We start from the raw sequence: 23735 nt of genomic DNA on the forward strand, positions 1-23735 counted from the left end.
AACAGCCCCATCACTTGTTAAACCCAAGGAAAGCCTGTTGTTGTTTCGAGTGATGAACATGAAAATTTGGAAGAAAAACTTGAAACTGTCCATGTATTTTCTAACTTCAATCCAACTCTACTAGGCTCAGTCTTTTCTTATTTGCATGTAAGAAAGTCTCTATTTAGCACCATATGCTTTTGGATTAATTTTTTTTTCTTTGTTAAACCATGGGAACTATCCAAAGATTCAAAAAGAAAGAAAGAAAGGCAACTATCCAAAATTTAAAGCTTGGATTTTAAATTTCAAGCATATTCTCTAAATGTTTTGCTATATGAATAATGGCTAAATAATAAATGCATGGATAACTTAAGAGACAAAATTTAGCTACAAAATTGGTTGTAGTATAAGGCTACAACCTTACTCAATAAAATAAACATTATTGCATATTTTGAAAATCTAACCATTGAGTTGCATATTCTTTACACTCTTAATACAAATGTCAACTTTTGTATCAATTGGATGTTATTTACTATATGATCTATAACATTATATTTTATGCATAATTTTAAACTCTAAAAACTTGCAATTTAAACAATTTATTGATGACATAACTATTGATCTTTTATTTTTGTAGAAATTTTGCAAGCATGAGGGATATAAGAAGAAAAAGTAATCTAACGGTAGATTTGCCAAAATTTATATCTAATAAAAAGATATTAAGTAAGATTGTAATCTTAGGTTACAATAAATTTTGTAACTAAATTTTGTCCTAAAGTTAAAAGTGACCAAAATGCTACAAATGTGGGCAAGTCAAGTTCATTTTATTATAATCAAATGAAAGATCATAATCCCATTGAGTACAAATGAGCTTGATAGATTCATGATTGGAATCTAATTTTTTTTCCCTAATTTAGTGGCTCATATGATAACTTCTAGCCTCACATTGTATGGTCATGGCAGTCAATTCTGTCCGATCCAAAGCAAGAGTTTGAAAATAACAAATAGGATAAATTATGTATTTGATACCTATCATTTACACTATATTTCAATTTGATTTCTAACATTTCAATTGTGTCAATTTAGTCCTTAATTTTTCAACACCGTGTCAATTTAGCATGTGCAAATGAAAATTACTGACTTAGCAAATGAGCAAATATATAGTTGACTAACCCTAACAAATATTTCTAGATTGTGTTTCTCTAAACAACGTCGTTTCTTTTATTCCATTTGCCAAATACTCGGCATCCTATTTCTCATTCATTGTTGTATAAAGCCACAAAAATCCCCAAAATCGAAAGAGACCCTTCCAGTCTTACACTCTCAAGTCAAAGCGAAACACAAACACATAACACAGAGAATGAGAGAGTTTGGAATGAAACGGAAGAAGATTGAAGGCGAGAGTTGCAGCCTATCTTCTGTTTCGGTTGGACAAAATGAAGAAGACATTATCAGCAGTCTACCAGACTCTATCCTCTGCCACATCCTCTCTTTTCTCCCAATCAGAGACTCCGTGGCAACAAGCGTTTTGTCGAACAGGTGGAAGCCTCTCTGGACTCTCGTCCCTGTTCTTGACTTGGATCACTACAATCTTTCTAGAAAACGGCGGGGTCAAACTTTTAGCTTTGTGGATACAGTGGTCAGAATTTGGACTCTCCGAAACGCCATTTCCACTCCCACCCCCCTACGCAAATTGCGCATTTCTTGGTGCGTCGATTGTCTTCCCTTGTTTGTCGACTCATTGGTCCGCGCCACCATTCCCAAAGGTTCTTTGCAACAACTCGATCTCAACATTTATTCTTTTAAACAACGTTTGGAGTTGCCCCGTTCTGTCTTCTTTTGTAAAACATTAGTGGTTCTCAAACTGAACGGTACCTTTCTTCTCAATCCTCCTTCTGCTTCTACCTTCCCAAATCTTGAGATTCTGCTACTTGATTCTGTTCGCTATGCAAACTGTGACTCTCTCTCCACACTCCTCGCATCCTCCCCGGTCCTTCAAGATTTTACCCTCAAACTGGGTCGGTTTGGAATGGACAATTTGGACAAGAATGCAGCAGCAGCAGGCAAGTTAAATATCATTGTTCTTGTACCTACTTTGAAATTTCTACTTTTTTACATGTTGAGTGTGACTCATACAAACTCCATCTAAACACCCCGGCTCTTAAGTACTTTCATTTCAAAGGTGTTTTGGATGAGGATGTTGTGTTGGAAAAGCTCCCCAACCTGGTCAAATCAGTGCTTCAAGTTGAGACATGTTATGATACAAGTGATGATGATTATGCAATGAGGATATGGGACTTCATGGGACCACTATATAATGTTATATCCATGGAATTGTACATAAATACCGCGGAGGTAATAACTCTCTATTATTAATTGAATTGCAATATACTACATAATAATATTGCTGAGTGTGTTGTGACTCTCTGAAATTCTTAATTGTTATGCTGTCATGCAGAGCCTCTGCCATGCTTCTAATCATGATGATGATGTTCCCATGTTTCATAATTTGTCTTCCTTGAAGATTTATGGTGAGCTTTGGTTTAAGTATGCGTGGCATGCAGTACGACTATTGCTTTTTCGGGCTCCAATGCTACAAACACTTACCTTTGAATTGGTAGATTTGTATGGCTCTCGTTGTTCTGATCTTGACAATTGCTCGAAGAACTCACCGGATGTTCCTCAATGTTTGTCATCACACCTTACAACCTGTCATTATATAGGATTTTCAGAGCTTGAAGATGAGATGGAACTTGTTAGGCAAATCCTAAAGGATGCAAAAGTATTAAGGACAATGAAAATCACTGCTGAAGGGCGTCCAGACTCAAAGACGAAGCGTCGTATTCACAAGGAGTTAGTGAAATTCCCAAAGAGCTCTCAAATTTGTCAAATTGCACTTGACTAAGAATATTTCCATTTTTAGTGTCTCTCTCTTAGTTGTCCAGAAGCAGTAGTTTTATGGGAATGCCCATTGTTTTTTGCATGTTTCATTTGAAACTTTGATGGATTCAAGATTAATGAATACTTTTTTAATTATGAAATTTGCTATGAAATGTGCTTATGAATGTTTGTCATTAACCTAAGAGTCTAAGACTTGCCAACTTCTAAGCCAGTTTGGTGCATGGTTACTGGTTTGTCGTTAACCATGAAATTTCCTTCCCCGTGGTTTCTTAATTCAGAGCATGTTTTTTTTCTTTCACTTACCCTAGAAGTCACTCTTTTATTTTTATTTTTATTTTTTATAAGAGAAGTCACTCTTTAATTGACGAAACTAAAATGGATTATTATTATTTTTTTTTTTTTTTGAATCAGTAGAATTTGGTTAAATGCATAAAACATAAACAGGAACAAGGAGCCTACAAGCTAGGCCCTGCAACCAACAAAACTGTAGCTACAGCGTACTTCTACTCTGCAGAGCTAAACAACAGAACAATCTCCTCAGAACATCTGTGCACCATTCCCAACTTGAACCATATTGTATGGGCTCTATACACAGCGTAGAATGAGCTAACCCAATTACAATACACTGCCTTCTGTTACTCTGCAGAATTACACATCAGAACTATCCCGGTTCTTTACACAAAATGGAATGATGGACTAATGGAGCATTGAACCTGTCAAATTGATGTAGAAGTGTAATATTTATACTGAGTGCTAGTCTGCTAGGAAGTCAAAAAAAAAAAAAAAAAAAAAAAAAAAAAAAAAGAAGAAGAAGAGAGAGAGAGAGAAAGTAAAACCTTAGAACGTGAATTTACAAAATGAATAATATTCCAACATGTTATATAATGTGGATGCCCCATTCAGGTTATTGTTTGAAACCTTGTTATAGTTCTTAACTTTTTTCATGCAGAAGTGAGTCCAACTGTCACGGCGAGGACTCAAATTTGCTCTCTGGGTTGTTGATGGTGGTAGAGGGGCTTTTTTGTTAAGAATGTCAATAACGTACAACATGAAAGGCTGTTTCGGAGAACACTATTTTCTGTTTAAATGGAAGCTTTCACATTAGGAAGCTCAACATGTTGGGTAATGTGATCTTATTTCTTTGGGCAGACAAATAAATCAACACCTATTGGAGTATATATGGACTGTAATTTGGAGTGGGTGACCTCCGCTTATCTCTGCATGGTATATCATCAGACAATTATATTCCTATTGATGAAAACAGAAACACACTACAATAACTACTTGTTGCAAGCGTCTTCACATGCAGTTAAGGGTGGTTGGAGAAAGCCAGCAGCATACTTTGATTCCTTCCTCCCGGATTTGCATGCGATCTTGTGGTAAGGCCTTGTGCATATGTAGTTAGGTCCATGTTTGTATATTTCATTTTCTGTATTTGCTATGTGAGTTTATTCTATGCTAATGGGGCAAAATACTTGAAGATTTAATTTGTATTTGCCGTCTTATTTAATTATATTATGTTAAGTTTTTAGTAACGATGTTTTCAATTTGGGATTTTTTCCCCCTGATATAGTTCTCCTTTAGCTTTTTCTTCCTTTTTTTCTCCTCAACTATTTGATTGGTAAAAATAATTCTATCCTTACAGAGGTGATAAATGTGAAAATAGAATATAAATTTTCATAGGTGGTATTTGACTATTTATACTATGCTCTCATCTTTTATGTATTTGAAACATTAAAAGAAACTCTGACAATATAAATAATCATATTTTTCAAAAGCTAGTCTTTAGTAATTATAGGTTGATGCAGAGGGCTTATACATGCATTTACTAGTCTCTCTCTCTCTCTCTCTCTCTCTCTCTATCTATATATATATATATATATATATATGTATATATATTTATATCCAAAAGCTAAAGCATAGTATTTAATGTTGTTGCGCTCCTGTTGAGCCACATCAACAACATATCATCAACTTATTTTCAATATTTTCTCTCCTTTTTAATTATTTTTCTCCTTATTAATTTGCCACTTTACAATTACACTTTCTCCAACATTTTTACTTACTTTTACCTTTTTATTTTTCCACTACTCTATGCTTTAACCTTATAATTTCTCCATCCTTTCATCTTCCTTTTATTTTGACTCTTCTTCTCCCCATTTTTCATCCCTCCACTTTTTCACCCCCAACTAAACAACATGAAAAAATAATAATAATAAATAAACTAAAATATTTTCTATCTTCTCACTTTTCCATCCCCTCCCAATTTTCTATCTTCTCACTTTTCAATCACCCCAACTAAACAAACCCATAGGGACCATAGCACAATGCAATAGCCCTAACAATTACTTCAAATCTCAATCCTTATTTTTCCAGATTTGCTTTGGACTAAATAAAACTTGACAAGTTTGGCTTGCCTGCTTGTCCCTGGTTTAGATCCCAAAAGAAAAGGGAAAAAAACAAACATCATGCTATATGGAAACATCTTTCCTGTTTACTTGCATTTGTGAATGCTGATTTGAGGTAAAGAGATGGAGGATAGGGATCTCAGCCTGTTCACCTGTTCGTACTCCAAGCAGATGGCACCTCGCCACCTCCACCTTCCCACATGAGCTCGTAGCAGAACTCCATAATGGCATGTTTTTTGTCATTCTGTTTCAATATGTTCCCATGCATCATACTTTTAAGTTAAGTAGCCAAAACTGCCAAAGTCATGTGGCATCTATTCCACAGCACAGAATCCTCCATGAGAAGAATGGCATAAATTTGTTTAACAAACGCATCAAAGAAAAAGAAGTCAGTTTCCAAATGACATCGATATTTGTTTAAAGCACTGCACATCACAATAATACGAGAAGAGAAGGATCAAATTCCAGGGATCAGTACAAAACAATTAACTTCTAAAGGTGGAACAGAGTACAAGATTTGCATATGAGAAGGGAAAGTAAAATAAAGATAGCACTATCAAGTTCCTTTCTTTAAGCACTTAATAATATATATGGAACCTTAAAGAAACTTTGTGAATTACTAATTCATGGTGACTGGAGAAGGGAATCATGTCGCCTGTTACCCTTGCTTGACTCGGAAACTTCATCAATATCTCTTCTAACATTCACAACCCGAAGATCTTTGTTGTTGTCGACCCACCACATCAATGGTGTCAGGGAGGTAACTTCATCATCAACAGAAAAAATTGATAGTTAGTATCCCCCATGATATTAGCATGTAGTCATTGAATGAAGAAATATTAAAAGTAAACTAAGGACTAGAATCAGGCAGGGGGTTTGACAAATTCAAATAACTAAGTATTTGGAATTAAAATAATGACCTGCTTTTATCTTAGGAAACTTCTTTCTAAATTCTACCAAACATGGTGATTTTAGAATGATGCATTAGAAATCCAAACAAAATTCTACTAGAAATGAAAGTAAGACAATTGTAACATTTGAAACATGCAATGGGGTAGAACTACGAGAAGCGCCATACATAACCATCAATCAGGAAATATGATACTGCTTGTTCACCAAAAAAAAAAAAAAAAAAAAAAAGCACGCAAAATATTTTAGGTCCAACAGTTATTCAGGGGAAAAGAGGCGCTTACAAGCAGATCCATTAAACACAACTATGCAATGTGGTTCAACTTTGTTATTTGATCACAATGAGCCATCAATTAAAAAAATTGGCACTTCAACTCTCATGTAATACCAGATGCAAAAATTTTAACATAGACAATGTGGGGGAGTAAATTGAATCTGCCCCGAAGACCTTAACCCAAAGAGAATGTTCCAAGAAGGCCCATCCGCGGAACGGGTCCAGCCCATGTGTCAATATGAGATGACTGAGCCCCCATCAAGAAGAGACCATTTGGGCCCATTACCAAGGTAATCCGAGAAATCCGTATTCCCGAGAAAACAAAACTCAATCAAGAAGCGGTCATGTGCTTAGCCGAGGACACCCTTTCGCCTACCTTCCCCAAGAAACGTGTAGAAGAAAACACAAAGCACGATGTAACAGTCATCTCTGCATTGATGAGTTCTCCCTACTTAATGTCAGCCACATTAAATGTTAAATGACTGGCCTAACTAGTAAAAATACCCCCAAAAATCTATCTTCATGATCAAGAAATGGCAAGAGAAGGTACTGATTAGACAAGTATCCGCTAAATCAAGCTAAGAGTAGGATAGCTGGAGGAAGAGGAAGAATGGCTATAAAAGGAAGAGGAGGACACCAGGAGAGGAGATCCAAAAAAATCTAAGGAAGAACAAGAGAGAGAAAGTGAGAAGAGTCCTAACTTGTATTTTTCCTCTAGAACTTCTGTACACACCTCAGGAAACCAATTTTTTCATCAAAATAAGAGTCCTTTTCAATTGTTTTCATCTCCAATCATCTGTCTAATCTTCCCATTGTAGGATTTCACCCCTCCTAGTACGAAATTAATTGTGTAGATCTTAAATCCTTAGCAAGTATAGTTTGTTACGTGTTTTTGACCCCCACAGACAAAATTTGAATGCATTTTTAAGGAATACTTACATTTCTTCTTCAGGTTCATTCTTAAGAGCATTTTTGGCTATACACTGGAAGGCAGCTTCTACATTGAAACCTTCTTTTGCAGAAGTTTCAAAGTAAGGAATATTTCCCTTGGAAGCACACCATGCCTTTGCCTTCTTCTCAGATACCTGAAAGTTAGAATGAGAAGCCCATAATATAAAATCATAATTAGGGGAGAAATGGAGGAAAAAAGAGAGAGGGGGGGGGGAGGGGGGGGAGGGGTGGGAACATAAACAGAATGCCAATATAATATACTTATCGTTATCAATTAGAGACATTCACAAAAGAGTGGCTTGCCTAAACATGCCCAATCATTGACCCATTGTACAAATAACTAATCAACAATTTCTAGTTTCACATATAAGAAAAAGCACGTAGCAACCTTACTTAAAAAGCTTATATCATGACACCTCATTGCCCTCTGATGGTATGGATAGTATATACATTTTATTCCTAATTAATTGGCTTTGGATAACATATTCCATCTCAAAATAAAGGAGAAAATTGAGTAAGAAGATAGGAAAATCATCTTACCACCCGACTATTGCCACTGTCAACATCTATCTTGTTCCCCAATACAACAAATGGGAAGTTTTCTGGATCAGAAGGGCTGGCCTGAAAATCAAACCCAATTAGGAAAGAATTCAGTCACTGATACAATGGTACTTGGCATTTGTCAAATGCTGATGGTTCAATGATTACCTGAATCAGAAACTCCTCCCTCCAGTTGTTGAGGTTATCAAATGATTTCATGACATTCACGTCATAGACTAGAACACAACAGTCCGCTCCACGGTAGAATGCCACACCAAGACTTTGAAACCTTTCCTGCCCAGCTGTATCCCATATCTGAAAGTATATAGGTTCACAGAGTCAGTCTAAAATGAGAAAGGGAATGTAGTTTGGGTAGAGGGTGGTTCTAGACATTATCTTTCCCAGGATTAAAAAAAAAATCTCTAAATATTCAAGCCCTCAAACTTTGCAGAAGTAGTCCAACCTTCACTATAATATTTTCATATTGAAGCCAACAACACACAGGAAACCAAAATGCTTTCACCAAGAACTATCTGTAAATCTGTTAAATTGCATCAACACCATTCTAAGGTTGCAAAGTACAGTAGTATTAGTAGTTGGTACAAAGGCTGGACCACTGAAGTTCCCAGTTGTTTCAAACATCATATACAATAAAAACACGGAAGAATCATTCTATCTGATTGACTAAGCCACAGAACACATTCTTCACTGATTGCTCCCATTGATATCCACAAAATGATTCTATTTCTGTAGAAACTGACAAAGCACCAACTAAAAAAAGAGGGGCTTACTTACACGTAAGATTTGAGAATTGAGATCATAGCTAACCTGCAATGTAAATTGTCTATCCTCAAACTGCACTTCTTTTGTCAAGAAATCAGCTCCAATGGTTGCTTTGTACTGATTACTGAACTTACGATTCACATATCTAAATAACGAGTATAAGGCTAATCACAACATAAATTGCAATAACATGTAAATGTATTGTATGTGTGTGCATTTGAGCGCATACAAGTAAAACATATGTTGCAAGTTACAGGATACTGATTCATCAGAGATGTCTTCCCAACCCTGCCAAAGTTTACAAATAACAAGAGGACATTTCATGAAATGGGCACCAACAAAATCACTCAAATACAATTGAAAAGACATAAAAAGCTCCTTGTAATGGAGCAAAAACAGCTCCCATATGCCATATGTTTGGTTGCTCGGAAAAAAATTAAAGTAAGTGATGAAAAGTTTATTATATTGAAATTCATGTTTTATCATTTTCTTCATATATATATATATATATATATAACTGGTCAAGAAAGTTTTTCTAATGGTATGCCTCTTGGAATTTCTGGTACTTTCAACTTCGTGATTGTATTCCAGGTTGAGCACAACATCCTTATGCACCCATTTCACATGTAGCTGGTATATTTGAGCTGGAAAATTCTCATAGAGCAAAGAATAAGAATAGTAATATAAAATAAAAAAGTCACAAGCATTTCTTTCATGTACTTCATAATTTTCTGCACAACCAAACACTGACTTAACCTCTGTTACCATTATTATTAGTATGAAAATAATGCCAGCTAAGAAATGAGAATATAATTTCCAGATTTTATTCCCATTAAAAACTGTAGAAAATTATATATTTTAGCCTCACATATTAGAACCCCAAAAAATATTCGAAATATTAGTTTTCAAAATTCAATTCCTTTTGTTTTTCTTGTCAACCAAACAGAGGACACAAAGAAAAATGATGTTTTACCACCCCCAAAAAAAAAAAAAAAAAAAAACACTCACCCGCTGTCTCCGAGGATTATGACCTTGAGAAGCATACGCCTCCGAGAAGCCATTAATTTGAAATTGAAACTTAGAAAATAGAAAGGCCACTAATATTGTCTTTGAAAATTAGAATTTTGGAAAGTCTTTCTCTGTGAGAACAGAGAAAATTTTGTTACTTTCAGGTTTTTGTTTATTTGTTTTTAATTGCCGACTATGCGACGTGAAGATTTTTGCTGGGAAATTAATAATTAATTGTAATCAGATAATTATTTGGGAATTTAGCAACTACCAGTCTCCATTGTCTTAAAGTCTAAGACCTCAGGTCAGAGCCACAAAAGAAGGGTACTTTGGATTGCTTTGTGTGTATGTGTGTATGTGTGTCTGTCTAACTGTCTATGATAATATTATGGTCAATGACAAACCAAAATAGCACTCTCAGTCACTGACGGCAAATGTTTTTTAGGCCTTGAATTCTAACACTAAGTTCAAGGCCCTAGGGCCTTATCGGTCCAGTAACCCACCGGGCTAATGGGTGTCCTGGCCTGTACTATTAAGGCCTGTGGATAACCTACTAGCTCAATGTGGCAAGTCATGGGTTGATTTTTTTGCCCATGGGCCAGCTCGGTAACTTGGATTTTATAACAAAATAATTGAGTAGAGAGGGAGGTTGAACTTAAGACTTGAAAGGAGAGAATAATAATTTAATAGGGGTAAAATGCTTAGACACACTCTAAATTGTAGGGTAGTTGCTCTTACACCTTGTAAACTTTTATTTTAGTTAATTTAGTACATAAACTTTAATATTGTAACAAATAGAAAATCTTCACTTTTATTTTAGCCAATTTAGTATATAAATTTTGATATTGTAACAAATAGACCCCTAAACTTTTATGTTGTTTCAATAAGACCCCTTCATTTTCATTTTTTAAATTATTTGGCGCAAAAAGTGGTTAAATTGATGGGGAAAATTTTTTTAAGGGTAACTTATTATTACATTATCAAAGTTTATGTATTAAATTGACAAGAAAAAGAAAAAGGGATCTATTTGCAATAGTACCAAAATTTATATACTAATTGGTTAAAATAAAAGTTAATGAAGTCTATTTGCTACAATACCAAAGTTTATATACTAAATTGGCTAAAATAAGAGTTTAAGGGTGTAAGTGCAATTACTCTAAACATTTATTATATTCTACAGTTAAAAAAAAAAAAAAAACGTTTTGAATTCTTGTCTTTCCTTAAAAAAAAATGATTCTTTCCATTAAAATAAAAATAAATAAATAAGTAAGTAAAAGGGAGGCCCACTAAAAAAGCCTATGGGTAGCTCATTTGTACCAACCTCTAAAGACAAAATAGGCATTATCCATGAGCTAAGGTTTCTCCTTCCAATCTAGACCAATTTAGCTTGTTGACTAATCAATGGTTTGCTGGGTCTAGCCTACTAAGCCTATAGGCCAAGTAAAAATGGGGCAAGCTAGCTTGGCCTAACCCATTGCCAACCTATTTAGGAATCCATATATTCCATATTCGAGTTAGGATTTTCTTATCCATAGCATAAAGTAACACATCTCCAAAATATGTGCAATATATATAATTAATATAATTGTAGGGGTATTGGGCCCAGAAACTCATTATCTATGTATATTGGGCCTAAGGCTCGAGCTAAGAACTAGAGGTCGTCTGAGGAGGAGTAAATATTATCAAGGGAGTTTGTGTTAGTAGATGAAGAAGTTAGTTTTGGTCATACTGGCACAAAAGGGTAGGCCGAGGACAAATGTCTCCTCGGCTAATCGAAGCCGAGGTCCAAATAGGTAATCTGCCATCCAGGAGAACGTTCTAGGGAGTTTTATTGGTACGGATAAGCATTGCAGAAACATAGGACAAAAGAGAATCCTAAAATGTCTAAGGAGAAAGCTGCTACCACCGCATTAAATGCTCTGCAGCTAACTCTCTGGCCATATTAATGTGGAGGTGATACTTGAACAGTGGCTTTCAACTTTACAGCTACTACATAAAGACTTTAGGAATGTGCTGATGGGATAAGTATCAAGACCAACCATCTGGCCTGCATGTGGAGGGTAGAGATGAAAATGGAAAAGAGTATAAAAGAAGAAGGAAGGAATGAGAGAAGGGGATAGAAAAATCTAGAGAGAAACACTACAGCAATCAAATAACAAATTTGTAATCAAACTTAAGAGAAATATACAAGAACTGGTCTCCTCGGACCGTGCCGAGTACAATTTTCTTTAGTTGAAATCAATCTGTCTTCTTGTTTTTGTCATTTGAGCCCATTTTATTTGTTATCAAACTTATTTTAACCCAGTTTTCCAACCCCCTTTCTACAATTTCATTGTTTTGGACTTGTTGGGTCCGAGTCCATCCACCCTTTGGACTAGGGACTCAAATCTGGTATTTACAATAATTATGGGTTTGAATCTAAATTTACTAATAGATTAATACTATGTTAAATTATCAATTGTCTTAAATGTTTAAGTTATTAAAAAATAGTAAATTTAATCATTTAAAAAAAATCACAACAAAATATATTTCTTAAAAAGTTTTTTTTTTTAATTGACACATCAATTCATAAATTTATATTATGCTAAATTATCAATTGTCTCAAATGTTTAAGTTATTAAAAAATAGTAAATTTAATTATTTAAAAAAAATCACAATAAAATATATTTCTTAAAAAGTGTTTTTTTTTAATTGACACATCAATTCATAAATTTATATTATGTTAAATTATCAATTGTCTCAAATGTTTAAGTTATTAAAAAATAGTAAATTTAATTATTTTTAAAAAATCACAATAAAATATATTTCTTAAGAAGTGTGTTTTTTTTTTTTTTTAATTGACACATCAATTCATAAATTTATATTTATATTGCCTCTAGCATCACCCTTTGAATGTTTTAACCAAATTTTGAGGGAACGGACGATCACAAGTTAGTTGATTAATTCAACCTTTTATTTTAAGACTCCGGAACAAAAGAAGTCACAAAACACAAAATTAAATTAACTAATAATTTGAATAACTAAAAGTGCATAGTCATGTCTAAGGAAGCCTCATGTGGCTCATCTCATATCTAAGCAAGAGGTAGCACATCATTCATTTCAGGGCTTTTCACTTTTGCGGGCCATTTTCTGAGCTAGCTTTGACAACAAGCAGCCAAGATGCAACTTACAAGTTACAACTTACAAGCAGAAACAAAGCAATTACAATTTACAACCAACATCTATTTTATTAAAATATGACAGCTTAGACTCTTCAAAAAAAAAAAAAATTATATGACAGCTTAGCCTTCAACTAAAAACTGACAGCTTATCCGCTATAACATAAGCAACCAAGCAGCAAATAAAGTCTTTCTCAAAAAAAAAAAAAAAAAAAAAAAAGCAGCAAATAAAGCCTTTCAAAATCTAACCTTTTAAAGCCATTAATTGCTTATATCTAATACCATTACATTACAGCTTTCAAGAATCTGCTACTCAGTTTTCACTCTTCCATTATGAATTATCTCATTTCCATTCTACAAATTTAAAAAAAAATATATCATTTTATCTTGGCTTATAGGTGGTGGAGTACAATTGGAAAATTTATTATTGTGCTCCTTTTGGTCCAATTAGACCTTCCCGGTGTGCTGCCCATGGTGATTTTTTTTTTGTTATTCTCATAATTTAATTTCCTGGCTTATCATCAGAATTTTTTTATTCTTAAGTGGATAATGTAAAGAACAGAAAGATGTTTTCTGGTCCAGCGTTGCGTAGCTATTGTCTGTCCAAGGCCCAGGTAAGGTTCCAGTGAAGTACGAAATCATATTAGTAAATTTATAATCATATATAGTATACAGCACATGGATCCTGCACTTTTGTTGAAATTACAGAAGTAAATAAGTAGAGCTTCCAAAAAAAAAAGTAAATTAGTAAACAAAAGCAGAGCCTTCCTTAAACAAAACAAAAAATAACATCAAAAGAAATAATTTCTCTAAGGCATTTCCAATAAAGAGCAAGTGATGTTAGATAGAGATGCTATAAATTTTGATACATAAGCTATACAAATTGATGTATCAACTTCTAAACACAAAAGATTCTCAATATATATATATATATATATTCTAAACATAAAACAAAAACGTAATTAAGAAATTTCTATATAAAAAAAAAAGTAAATAAGAAATTTATTTACTATAATGTTGATGTGTAATCAATTACATTCACTATAGTTCCCATTAAAATAAATAAAAATAAAAACGTTCAGTAGTTTTACATTTTCCTAAATAATAATGCTAAACATTTTTTTTTTTTTTTACAGCTTGTTAAGTTGGTAGGACACTAGTTTGTGATTGAAGTAATATCAATTTCATATGAATTCACCACTAATAATACTTTTATTATACGTCAATCACAATAAATTAGCTCAAGAATTTTGGGAAAAAAATAGGAAATATTTTATTTCTGATGGTTGAATAAGAGATTTGGGGTTTAATCTCTGCCTATACCAAAAACCAATTGGTGTCTTAGTCTGATGATAAAGAGTTATCATTAAGAGCGAATACCAATCTCTAAAAACAAAATTTACTATGCAATGAAATAAATCTATTTGCTAGGCACCCTGTTCAACAACGCATTTAAATTATGTTGTCAGTGTTGAGGAAGCAAGGAGTTGGACAACATTATTCAGGGTTGGATTTAATCAAAGAAAAACCTTTGTACCACCCAAGCAAGGACGGGTTTAAGTATTGGCATTGAGGGGCAATCCCCCTCCCCCCCCCCCCCCCCCCCAATTTTTTTTATAAAAAAATACTAGGTACTAATTTTAACAATATGGTTCAATAAAATCAAATTTTCCCCCTTAACAATATCCTTAATCATTTTAAAGACCATAACAAATTTATAGATCTAGAATTTGAAACAAAATTAACAAAACCTCAAAAAAATTAGTACAAGAACAAAAAGTACTAATAGCAACGTTAAAAAAAAAAAAAAAAAAAAAATTAAACCTAATTAACCAACTTTACCCAAAACAAATAACTCAATCCTTTAAAAAAAATTTAAACAAAATAATTTTACCCTTACCCAGTGACAAATGCACACATCAAAGACACAAAAAATAAAATAAATCTTATGCGGCTAAGTAGCCTAACCGAGAGAAGAGAGAGTAAAAACTATAGAGCAAGCATTTTCAGCTATGAATATCATCAAAACTAACCTTCGCAACAAAATGGAAGATGAGTTTTTTTTTTTTTTTTTTAGATTCTATGATGTTATTCATTGAAATGGGACATTACTGCAACAATTAGTATGGATTCAATTATAGATGATTTCGAAGATTTAAAAAAATTTATCGAATTCCCTTTCCAAAAATAATTGCATTGTAATGTACTATAAAACAATGATTTTGTGTCTTGTCTTTGTTGACAGTTCATTAACATTAAACGAATGCTTGTTTGGAGTTTTATAATGATTTTTTTATATTTCCACCCCCTAACTCCAAGTTCTAGCTCCATCCCTACACCCAAAAAATGGCCAAAAACACCACACTCATTAGTCTGGATGGTACCTCTACATGCAATTAGTGCATGACTATATTGGGATTGGGGGTGGGGGTGGCGGTGCAGTTCCAACCCTGCGGGATCGAAAAAAAAAGGAATGGTCAAAAACTTTGAAATCTCTGGTTACATAGAAAATAAATTTATATCAGTGTTAAAGAATTAAAAATTTCTTTGTCACCAAAAAATATAGAAGGAAAAAAAAAATTAGAGGTAAAAGATTAGACTTTCATCGAATTCAAAAGTCAAACCCAAGAAACAGAACATGGAAATGTTTTCAGATGTGCCCAATCACCAATAGGAAGGGTAGAATTCCTTTTTTTTTTCTTCTCTTAAATATAATTATCAATAAATCTTATGAAACCATTTTCACAGTTTATTGATATGATTTGACTTGATTGATATACAATAAAATTGTTTTAATGGTTAATTGGGTAAAAATGGTATTGCACTTGTCACGACTTAAAACTTAAAACCAAGTTTAAATAAATAAATAAATTGTATCCCTACCGACCCGTCTTCTAAAAGTAATGGTAGGGACAACAATTTTGAGAACAGATGATTGAAGCATTTTGATTTACATAGACCTATAGTATAGGCTATAGCACGCACGTTTGTCCCAAGACTTACGCTATATTTGGAAAGAGTGAAAGAGGATAGAAAGGAAGGGTATATGATGGAAAACACTTGGTTTTTGTTGTTTGGTTCATGTAAGCCCTCGTTTAGTAAGAAAGAATGAAATGGAATGGAAAGGAATAAAGAAAATATTTTTTCCTTTCCTTCCCTTGTTTATCTTGTTTAAGAGTTTTAATAGAAGAAATGAAAAGTTTATTTTTTTTGTTTAAGAGTTTTAAGTAGGAGGAAATGAAATGGGTAGAAGGGAACACTCATTTCTCTCTATTTTCCTAAAATCTCAAATTTTCATTCCCCGAAATTGGGAGGAATTTGAGAGAATGAAATTAGATTTAATGAATTTTTTTACTAAACCTCTCAAAATATCCCTATATATTTAGCCATTTATTTTAAAATAACGGTCTAATAGTAATATTGTCATAAAATGATTCCATTTATTTTCGTCTATGTTACTTCCAAACAAGGTTACTTACATTCCATTCATTTGCATTTCTTTTCATTTCTTTATTTTAAAACATTCAAATAAAGTTACTTAATTCTATTCTATTCATTTCTTTATCATTCATTTCCCTTACTTTTTTTTGAGAAACATTCATTTCCCTTACTTAAATACATTTTATTCTATTTAATTTTCATTTATTATCATTCCATTCAATTTCATTCTCTTATGAACTCCCAAACAAAACCTAAGAGAAAAGAAAAAGGTGGCCAACAATTTTCTAGCTCTAGTGTTTTCAAATCTCTCACCCCATACCGTAACCATCAAATTATATTTTAAAAATATAATAATAATAATAATAAGTGTATGGGTAAAGGAATAGAGAGAATCACAATAATGAAGAAGTGCAAATGTCATTTTTTTTTAAAAAAAAAAATAGTTGCAAATTACAGTATTACTTACAAACTTTCATTAACCTCTCTATGACCATAGCATGAAAGTAAAAAGCATAAATTTTACTCTCCATTTTCTGCCCTTTGAAAAAACCAAAAAAAAAAAAAATTAAAAGGAAGGATAAGTATATTTTTTATTTTACTTTCTTCTTCCCTTCCTATTTCCAAACATACATGATGCAACGGATTAAAGGTAAAAAGTGATACAAATTTGGCGTTATTAGCTCAAACTAATAAAATGCAGAGGCAATTAATTAGTAAATTCAGGTTGCCATGCCATGTGCATTCTTAGTCGCGTGTGGTGTGGGGTTAGCACTCATCTACGAAGATTAGAGATGCCCGTGATGACTGGCTGGCTGGCGTGGTCCACAAAAGTGTAACGACTATGTATAGTTTCGTTTTCTCAAAGCCCTGAGAGAGAGCCCCATGTGCGTGAGAAGCCAAATATATATAAATAAACTAAGTTACGACTTATTTTATATGTGAGCTGGCCGCCAATGTCTTCTTTCTTTCTTCAACATCTCATCATCCATGCTTTCGGCACCTTTCAACCATTTGACGCAAAACCTTGTTTGACTTTTTGTAACAAATACAGATTCCAAATTTTTATTTGCTTTCTCGGGTTATTCACTTATTCTATTCTGCATGTGACCTTAATTATCAAACAAAGGGATATGTACTGTACATGTTGATGTTCTCTTCTGACTTGCCTCTCCATTTGGGTGCAGGCGTGGCGTGCGCTCCTTTTTGTGGGTGCCACTGCCGTCTCTCTCTTCTTTTTTTTTGGTAAAAGAAAAGATGCCTTTCATAATCATAATCATAATCATAATCATAATCATAATCATATGTGATATTACTTTGAATTTTTGTTGTACAGAATTCATACTCATGAATTTTGGGTCCAAGAGATTCTTACGACAGATTTTGCATTACCCCAATATGTTTAGCCTGCCAATGATATATAAACTTAACACTATTGTTGGTAAGCATGCTAGACGATGTGACCAGCCAGAGTGGAGGACCAAGCCTTCTAAGTACCCGTTTGGGTTTGGATTCTACGTCCAGCACCCACATTTAGCGTTTTGTCTTTTTTTTTTTTTTTTTTTGGACCAGCATCTTTTGAACTGTTCATAAGACATAAACAGTGCTACATTAAGACAAGTGAACAATGTTTTAAAAAGTGAACAGTAATTTTAAAATTATTATTTTTATTGTTTTCCACAATAAATTTTCAATTTTTAGCAAAACAAGGAGTATCCAAACACTCCTACAAAGGACAACTGGATGAAAATAATTCAAGAAACAGCTTACAACACTTTGTCTTCTCTCTAATAAATCTTTCAACAACACCCCACCTAATTGTTAATCTTCAATACAAGCAAAACTGACACAACAACAAAAGGTGAAACGAAAGTCTAAACGAATTTTGGACAACTCGCTGAAGCAACAAATAAAAGAATTGGAACAAGTTTCTCTGTTATTTTGTTGTATAAGCACTATTGATAAATACAATGTAGAAAACCGATAATTTCAAAAGAAAAAGAAATTAATGTTAACTCATGCAAAACATGACATTTCTGCAATCAATTTGACACCAAAAGTAAAAATAAGGGGGCGGGTTTTTACAGGAAAAAAAGATATGGCATTAGTTCTTAAGAGCCCCCACTAAAACCTAGACTGCTTTTCTTCATTTTTCCCATCTCCATTTCTCGAGTGTTGTGGCCTTCACTGCTTGACCCAGAAGGGTACAAACCATACTCACTGGTTCGTCCACTATACTCACTACTGGCACCATACTCCTGGCTTCCCAATGCCATCTTCCTGAATTTTTTCATGTCCTCATTGTATTGGCTTGTGTCATAGTCTGAGCTTCCATAAGAACTGTATTGAGTGTTGTGCCCAGGTCTGATTCCTTCATTAAGATCAGTTAGAGACGCCTCTCCCTCCAAAGCACGAACAATCTGTGCAGTTTCAAGAAATAGTTACTAGTTAGAAGCCTTTCAATAAATAGCACACACAAATATGAGCTTAAGCATCTTGCTGATGAGATAATAAACAAGCAGGGCCTTTGATACTAGCAACAGAATCTGAGTGCAACTACATTCACCAACATGATTTGAAACTTTTCTCAACGAGCATTCCACCCTTTCATGGTAACAGAGTGGATGTTAACAGGCTCCTAATTTCCAACTTAATTTGCAAGCCACACATGCAAGATATTAAATGCTTATAAACAACAGACCAAGCTTTGTACTATGCCTATCCCAATTATAAAGGCTATCTTCTGGCTTCAACAGATTTAACTGCTGCATTTTTAGTTGACTCAATCAATAGACTTGGTCCAGAATTCAAATAACTAGGCAGTTGAAATAAATTTTTTTTTTTTTTTTTTTAAATCCTACCTGACTCATTCGTGGTCGACGACGTCCTGAATGACGCACAGAAGCTGCAGCACAAGCAACCATGCGAGCCATCTCATTGGGGTCATAATCATTTTTCAGTTTGGGATCAGCCAGATCATCAAAGTTTCTATCTTCCAAGGTTCGTGAGAGCAAAGGCCTCGCCTGTAATGCCAAAAGGATTTAGTTATCTATATGAAATCCCACATTTAGGCCTTTGCATGCATGTGTGTGTATGTGCACACATGCATTATGTCTGTAATGGAACAATATATAACTCACCCAGTCTACCAAACTATCCTCCATGAAAGTATTGGTTGTGTCAACAGGTCGGCGTCCAGTGATCAACTCCAAAAGCATGACACCAAAGGAGAAAACATCTGATTTGTCTGTGAGTTTCCCACTTGAAGCGTACTCTGGAGCCAGATACCTGAGAGAAAGGAGCATGTGAGAACTTGAAGAATATAAACTGACTTGGGCACATAAAGAATGTCACTCCAAACTAGTAAAACCTAATTAAAAAACCAAACAAAGATGATATATATGGTCATGAGCATACTGTTGAACTATCTTGACAATAAAGCATCAAGAACAGTTGACATGAACATAGATAGCTATTCACCAATGCAGTAGGAACTCTCAGTTATTAACATAAACTGCATCCAAAAGCATACATACTAAAGCTGCGTGCAGTGTGGCTTATTAAATTAAAAGGATGTTATACAAACATTTTTTTGGAAAAACAGGAACTAGGAGTATTCAAATCATACTCTAGGTCATCAAAAAATAATATATAAACTGTTGAAACCATAAATGCAACTAGAATATGAAAGGAATTGGTCTTACCCAAAAGTTCCCATCACCCGGGTGGAGACATGAGTATTGGCATCAGAAGCAATTTTTGCAAGTCCAAAATCTGCAACCTGAGCAACAGATGTTGAATCATCTCAGTTATAATCATAAAAACTAAGCAATCATATCTTGAGGGCAAAAATGGTGCAAGCAGTCAAATTTTCAATATAGAGTGAAAGCTAATTATACCTTTGTCTCAAACTTGAAATCTAAAAGAATATTAGATGCTTTGATATCACGATGAATGATCTTGGGATGACCTACATAATACAACATAAATTGAACTTCAAACACAATGTCTTAACCTAAATAAATCAGTTAATGCTCAAATTTTGAGGAGAGAGAGTACATACAATCCTCATGAAGATATGCCAGTCCTTTAGAAGCTCCTAAAGCAATTTTAAGTCTGGTCGGCCAATCCATAGTTGGTCGCCCCTTCCCTGAAATAAAGATTCTCAGTCAGGACTTAAGCTCAACAAAAACAACAAACACCTTAAAAGTTTCTAATATATGAAACATAGAATAACTATTATCTTAGTGCATTTAGTGCCCCGGTTCCATTGATACAATTACAGATTAATATAGTGTTCTAAAATATTAAACATTGCAACATAAAACCAACAAATAATTGCCAATGAAATTTTCTTAGTAGCAACCACAAGAAAGCAAAACCAGCAAAGAAAAAGGGCATTTAAATGTTTGAAATGGATAGCATCCCATTTAGTGCTTTGCGATATAACTTTTCATATTAATTAGAAAAGAAAATTCAAAACAATTTCTAGTGCTGAAGAAACAAATTTACCATGTAAGTGGAACTCCAAAGTATTGTTTGGAACAAACTCATAAACAAGCAGTCTCTGGGCCCCAGCAATACAGTACCCAACCAATGAAACAAGGTGCTTGTGATGTACTCTGCTAATTATATCGACTTCTGCCTGAAACTCGCGCTCCCCCTGCCCACTTCCAGCTTTCAACTGCTTGATCGCTACTTCCTTCCCATTTGGAAGGACCCCTCTATGCACATACCCAAATCCACCTTGTCCAAGGAGGTTGGCATCTGAGAAGCCATCCGTTGCCATAGCTAATTCGTCATATGTAAAAGTGCTCTTTGAGAAACCTAAGACCACTCCTGGATGAGGTGGTGGTTGAGGATTTTCAGACCCTGAATAGTTGGAGCCACCACTGCTGCTCAGGTATTGTGGCGGCGGTGGTGGTGGGGGCTTCAGTGAGGTAGGAGCATTTACCGGGGAGTATGGCGGTCGTGATGCAACTGCTGGAGGGGGAGAGGGTTTGGGCATCGCTCCAACAACATGATCTGAAGGTGGGGGAGCATTATACTGCCAATGCTGTTGTGGACCACCGTAAGGGCCACCTGGAAATTCCAACAAACACTAGAAATCAGCTAATTATATCTTTATTGGGTTTTTACTTTTTTTAGTCCAATGCTAATCAAAATTATGTTTATACTTTCATTTTGCAATTTCCATGAGTACCATAACTCAAGCAATGTCACTAACAAACAATAGTGGCAAAAAAGAATTGGTCATGAAAACTTGAAAAGCATTAACTAGAATTAAAAAAGAAAAGAAAAGACAGTAATGCAGAATCATTTTGCAATCCAATTGATTAAAAACCTTACACTCAGACGGGTAGGATAAAAAATTTAATTTAACTTGTAATATCATAATTCATAGTCCAAGACTGGTTCAACTAAACAACAAACAAAATTATGCTCTTACACGCTAATCATACAAAAATACCCATTAAAAAATTCAATTACATCATCGGCCTGCATTCAAAGTTTCAAACTCAAACAAACCACACATGCAAGCCGTTCCCATTCCTATAATCAAAATTCGAACCCGAACAAAATGTCAAATTTATACCCAATACCACATAGATCCTTGTAATTTTTAATCCCAAAAAAAAAAAAAAAAAAACCGAGGCCTGTGATCAGATCCACTCTTGATCACAGTCATCAAAACTAAATCTTTGTAACCAAACAAGGGAAATGGACAGATTTCAGTGAGACCCAGATGATGAAATGGAAGTAAATTTAAAAAAGGAGGTGAAAACCCCACACACCAAAAAAGGAAAAGAAGAAGAAGAAGTAAAAACTAAATCTTTGTAAGAAAACTTGGGAATAGACATAAATCAGTGAAACCCCAGATGAGGAAATGGAAAGAAAAGTGAGAAAGAGGAGTTACCTTTGGGCCCAGGAGGCGGTGGAGGAGGATAGTAGTCTTCGTCGTCACGGCGTTTCCGCTTCTTTTTACAACAAATGCACAATAAACTCAACACCACTAGTATCACCACCCCACCTATCGCTAACCCCACCACTACCCCGGTAGATATCCCACTCGACGAAGTAGACGGCGTCGTATTGGAGGAAGAAGGTGGCGGCGGAGGGCTCCGAGTACTCGGGGGCGAGTTATTAGAACTCGACGGAGGAGGAGGAGGAGAGCTTTGAGTTGAAGGAGGGGTTGGAGTTGATGAGGAGGGAGGTGTGGGAGTTGGAGTGGAGGGAGGGGCTGTCGATGGAGGGGGAGAGGTGGTGTTAGTGGATGATGGCGGTGGTGGCGATGATGATGGAGTGACTGGTGTTGGTGGCGGAGGAGAGGCGGTGGTGTTCGTGGATGGAGGTGGAGCTGAGGGAGTGGCTGGTGCTGGAGCTGAGGGAGTGGCTGGTGGTGGTGAGGCGGTGTTGTTCGACGGAGGTGACGAGGGCGCCGGAGACGCTCCGGGAGTCGGACTCGACATTTCCTCTTTTAAGTTTTAACAAAACCAAACAAACAGAGAGAGATGTGTTAAAGAGTTTTTTCTGTCTTTGTTTTGTTTGTCTGCTTTTCTTTTCTTTTCTTTTTCTCTCTCAGACACAGAGAGAGAGAGAGAGAGAGAGAAGATACAGATAAAAGTTACAGAAAAAGGACTAGTTTTGTTTAGTTTTAATGGGAGCGGGTTTGTACTTTTGTTTTAAAGGTTTCGGGTGTTTGAAGGGATTTTCGCTGGTTGGAAAAAGACTGGATTTTTTTTTTCTTCACATGGGGATGGAATAAAGTAGGATTTGGGTTTGTCTACTTGTGTGTCTGTCTGTCTGTGTGGCTGTTTCAAAGGTTTGGAGTGAGGTGAGGACTGTTTAGACTGGGGAATTTGGAGTTAATGGCGTTCAGCTGAAAACAAATCAAAACACAGCTACGACTAAAAGAAAAATAAAAAAGAGAGAAAATGTGGTGTCGTAGGGCAAACGCGATTGGTCCGCGCTTCTCTCCGCTCATTACTCCTTGTTTACTCGTTTGTCTTTCCTTTTTAATTTATTACTTCTTTAAATTTATTTCGTTCTTCTCTTCTCTTTGCGTTGAATGGGGACCGTTTTATTTTTTATTGTTTTTTAGCAGTTCTATCCTTTTCTTTTTTTTTCTTTTCTTTTTTTCCTTTTTCTTACAAAGTAGTAATAATATTATTATTAGAGTGTGAATTTGACAAGGATGAGAGTACTCCAACTCATGTTTTACGCCAACTAATAGATTGTCATATCAATTTTTTACTTAAAAGTTAATATATTTTTACCATACATAATAGGTATAACCATATTAAAATTTTTTTTTATTCAAAATAAAAATTCTATTCTAACCTAATCTAAGTATATATGTTATGGGTTCTCATTAGCTCTACTCGT

General features: G+C 34.7%; 3 protein-coding genes across 3 annotated transcripts; 1 reads left to right on the plus strand and 2 right to left on the minus strand.

The window, feature by feature from the left end:
* The first annotated feature begins 1198 nt into the window (after positions 1-1198).
* LOC126715227 (putative FBD-associated F-box protein At3g50710) lies at positions 1199-3020 on the plus strand. The gene is made up of 2 exons (XM_050415736.1): positions 1199-2334; positions 2438-3020. The coding sequence occupies exons 1-2, from the start codon at positions 2263-2265 to the stop codon at positions 2882-2884; spliced, it is 519 nt and encodes a 172-aa protein (XP_050271693.1). The 5' UTR covers positions 1199-2262; the 3' UTR covers positions 2885-3020.
* A 2661-nt stretch (positions 3021-5681) lies between these two features.
* On the minus strand, positions 5682-9961 carry LOC126715226 (ras-related protein Rab7-like). The gene is made up of 7 exons (XM_050415735.1): positions 9754-9961; positions 9007-9033; positions 8791-8890; positions 8131-8277; positions 7963-8043; positions 7411-7556; positions 5682-6052 (listed from the first exon to the last, which is right to left on the minus strand). Exons 1-7 carry the CDS (start codon positions 9804-9806, stop codon positions 5986-5988), a joined length of 621 nt encoding a protein of 206 aa, XP_050271692.1. The 5' UTR covers positions 9807-9961; the 3' UTR covers positions 5682-5985.
* Positions 9962-18259: 8298 nt separating this feature from the next.
* On the minus strand, positions 18260-23304 carry LOC126715228 (proline-rich receptor-like protein kinase PERK1). The gene is made up of 8 exons (XM_050415737.1): positions 22267-23304; positions 20862-21431; positions 20413-20499; positions 20249-20319; positions 20054-20130; positions 19490-19637; positions 19211-19372; positions 18260-18769 (listed from the first exon to the last, which is right to left on the minus strand). Exons 1-8 carry the CDS (start codon positions 22817-22819, stop codon positions 18461-18463), a joined length of 1977 nt encoding a protein of 658 aa, XP_050271694.1. The 5' UTR covers positions 22820-23304; the 3' UTR covers positions 18260-18460.
* Positions 23305-23735: the final 431 nt, after the last annotated feature.

Source organism: Quercus robur, chromosome 2 (assembly GCF_932294415.1).
Source record: "Quercus robur chromosome 2, dhQueRobu3.1, whole genome shotgun sequence".
Classification (NCBI taxonomy): domain Eukaryota; kingdom Viridiplantae; phylum Streptophyta; class Magnoliopsida; order Fagales; family Fagaceae; genus Quercus; species Quercus robur.